Raw genomic sequence first — 3,570 nt, forward strand, 5'->3', positions numbered from 1 at the left:
CCCCCCTCCACACACACTTACCTGCTTGGGGGGGAGGGAGGGGTTCATGTGCATTTGCGTCTGCCCGTGTGTGTCTGCATCTGCCCGCCCAGTGGCAGGAGGCACATGGTGTCATGTGGCTCTTCGGGCAGCAGTATCAGGATGCAGAGTCCAGCCTGCAACAGCAGCTGCCTCTACCCCACACATAGATCTGGGGGGCATGTGCTCCCAGACCTCTGCCAGGGTGCAGGCAGCAACAGGAGCTGCCACCACTCCCCCCACCCAGATGAACCACTCTCATTGCTCTGTCCTGCACTCCATCTCAGCTGTGCAGCACCTGCCCCAGCTCCAACCCCACTCCTTCCCTCCGTCCCTCACCATGGGGGCCTTGAACATTCCCCCTCCTCGCTTAAAAGCAAGAAAAAAATAAAGGGGTACATGAGCTGAAACTTTGAGGCAGAAGCGGTACACTTGTTCAAGAAGGTTGAAAACACCTGAGCTACTGTTTTTTAATATATATTTCTCCAAACAGAAGCTTCTTCTAACTCACTGACAAGATTTATTGGAGAGGCAAAGTTTCTAGAAGGCTAATTGGGCTATCATAAAATAAACCAATACTTTTTTTTGATCTACTGCAAGCTAAAACATATAATTTGTAACTTATAGGCTTGGCAGAATCCAATTTTTATTTTTTAATAATTTTGACAGCAAACATATATGTTAATTTTTAAGTATTTATTTTAATTTTTATCTATTTAAATTTTTCAGGATTGAGCAAAATTAAGAGTGCGGGGGTGTGCACATTCAAACACATATGCACAGAGACATGCACGCTTCCTGTTCCAGCCCAGCACACAGCAGATGTGGGGAAGTTGCTGGGCTATCTGGCCACTTCCTGCCCCCCCACGCACAGCCACTAAGCTCAGCACCTCCTTTTGTTTGTACCAAAGCGGTTGCTTCATCCAGTCCCTCTCCCAGCAAAGACACCTGCTGCTGCAATGGAATCTGCCCCTTGAAGTAAGTGGCTCATGCTGCCTTCCAGCTGTTGCCTGAGTTTGCAAAGGAGGGCCTGGCTGGCTGGCACCCTGCAAGCATCCAGCTGGGGAGGCAGGGGTGGGGACAGACACACACAGGCGCATAATGCCTAGCCCACCCCCCTGCCTCCAGCTGCCACTCAGCAGAAGCCCACTGGGGCAGTACAACAGCAGCCTATTCTCACATTCCATTTATATAAATTCCAGTTAATAACAATGGAAATATTTTTTGTTGGTCTGTGAGTGAGGTGAAATAGCCATTTACTGACATTTACCAATGAAAATCAAATCATGCCAAACCTATTTATAACCCATGTAAGGAATTCTAGGAACAGAGACCAAACAGAAATAACATTCTAAAAGTATTCATCATAGTCAGTAATACTGCTTGCTTGTTCTTTTTCATGACTATCTGTATATATATGCAGCATCTTTTAAGAACAAATTAGTTAATGATGCCTTAAAATCTTGTGCAGAACCTATATGAAGGATACAACTTTTATCAATTCCTACTAAACAATTTTTGCCTACAAGTATACCTGTACGATTGGCAGGCCTGACAGTCTGGGAATCAGGAGAGGTCAGACTTTGCCTTCTTCCCACTTCATCAGAAGGAGACGTGGGTAAGGAGGATATTGGAGGAGTCTGGGCACGTCGTGTTGGAAGTACTGTTGTAGTTGGGTAACTGGAGAACATTTGCCTTCAAAAAAGAAAAATATATATATTTATACTTCAGTACAGATTCTTACTGCAGAAGTTTCACACTATGCCGACTTTATTTAGTAGTAAAGCAATCAGGCCAAGCCAAAAATAGATTGAACAAATTCTTGGAGGAAAGGGGTATCAGTAGCTATTGAGTATGGGAGTTAGGATACAGCCTCTGAATTGAACTTCCTAGACCTTAAAGGCTGGAGGCTACAAGTAAGAGGAACAGTGGAAAAAATCCTGCTCATACCCAGTTCACTCTCCCTTGCAGCATCCACTCTTTACCACATAGCTTGGATGCTGTGAGGTGGTAGAGATCTGCAGGCCTGCAGCACAGGTTGCATTGCAAGCTGATAACTTTAACTGCTGCAGGCCACAATCTCCACCATAAGAGATTAATTTTAACACTGTCAGATGATATACGAATAAATAACAACTAGAATTAGAGAAGTATTCTCTTAAACAAGACCTGCTCACGCTTGGGAATCAGTGGTTCATTAAAATATAAATTGCAGCAATATGATGTTTAAAGAAATCAAACAAAACCCAAGAAATGTGGAATAGTACAAGGAAGATATTTTTGTACCCTCCTGTTCTGGAACATTCAGATTCTAAGTGTGCAAATATCCCTTAACAGCTTTCCTACTACTAGAAATCCAGTGGGTCTTGAGACATGGAAAGAGACAAAGGGAATGGACATACATTTTAGCAACTTTTATAAGGGTGAGGGGGCTGCTACTTGGAAGCAGGTAGCAACCGTTATGATTTAGCTGCTGCATGATCTTATAGTATTATAAATTTGCTAAATCACCCTAAATTTAATCCCGAATTAAGCAGAGTTAAAATTGGAGCAGTTTTACAGAATCATGAAGACAGAGAAGTTGAATTTTAACTACTTGTATCCACTCGATAACAAAGCAACTCTTAAGTCTGTCTATAACATACAGCATATTTCTGTAGAAATAATCCATGATAAAAAAATGAAAGTATGAGATATGACAGAAGCCCTTCAAAAGAGGATGATGACATTAAATAACAGTATACAAAAGGATAGAGCTGGCCCAGTATGATGGGCAGAGATCCTAGTTTTCTTTGTTTAAAAATCACAAATTCTCTGATAAAAAATTGCAAATTCTCTAATTAAAACTCCCCAAATCCATGTTTTTCTATGATTAAAATGAAACATCACTATATATAGGTATTACTGGAAAACAATGTTTTATTCATATATTTACAATTTTAAAGCAATTTGCAAGCCTACCAGTGCCTCAATCATTATAATAAAATAAATTCTAAACACCTATACATTTTGGTGTTTGATTTGGGATTTTTTATTATGGAAAATCAGAGCTCCCCCTGCCCCTTCCCTCATCAGGACATGAATCCAGCTGTGGCAGTCTGTCGTTTTTACCCCCCCACTGCTTTGTGGTACTAAGCAGCCCCAATATGTCATTGCCCCTCTCTCCCCGGGTCCCTGGAGGGAGGGCAGCAGGGTGGGGACTGCCAAACCCATAGGTGACAGGAGGGAGGGGAAAAGGGTGGCAACTCCCAAGCCCATAGCTGCCAGTCCACATCTGCCTGGTGCACAAATCTGGGGAGCATTCTTCATCCTGATTTGCGGCATTTCCCATTCTTCTTCCTCTGGGAGTGCATGTAGTGGCAGGAAGCCAGCCACCCTGTCACCCCCCCCGAAAAGCCACCTGTGGCTCCGTCCCACTCCCCAGCCGGGCCCTGGGCCACCCATTCCCACCCTGGCACTGGACCCCAAACCCCACATACCACCTCAGCTGGGCAGTACCCCCAGCCCTCCCTCCCTCCCTATAGGGGTCCAATTCCCCTCCCCACCAATTTA

At 44.0% G+C, this 3,570-nt stretch overlaps 1 protein-coding gene across 6 annotated transcripts in view; it reads right to left on the reverse strand.

The window, feature by feature from the left end:
• Nucleotides 1-3,570, reverse strand: part of HERC1 (HECT and RLD domain containing E3 ubiquitin protein ligase family member 1) — a 197,326-nt gene that overhangs the window by 62,886 nt on the left and 130,870 nt on the right. For all 6 annotated transcript variants that reach the window (XM_019504392.1, XM_019504388.1, XM_019504391.1 and 3 more), the window contains exon 40: nt 1,553-1,713. In XM_019504392.1, coding sequence (XP_019359937.1) covers nt 1,553-1,713 — 161 coding nt within the window. The remainder of the gene's footprint in view (nt 1-1,552; nt 1,714-3,570) is intronic.

Source organism: Gavialis gangeticus, unplaced genomic scaffold (assembly GCF_001723915.1).
Source record: "Gavialis gangeticus isolate Ggan-Ray unplaced genomic scaffold, GavGan_comp1, whole genome shotgun sequence".
Classification (NCBI taxonomy): Eukaryota; Metazoa; Chordata; order Crocodylia; family Gavialidae; genus Gavialis; species Gavialis gangeticus.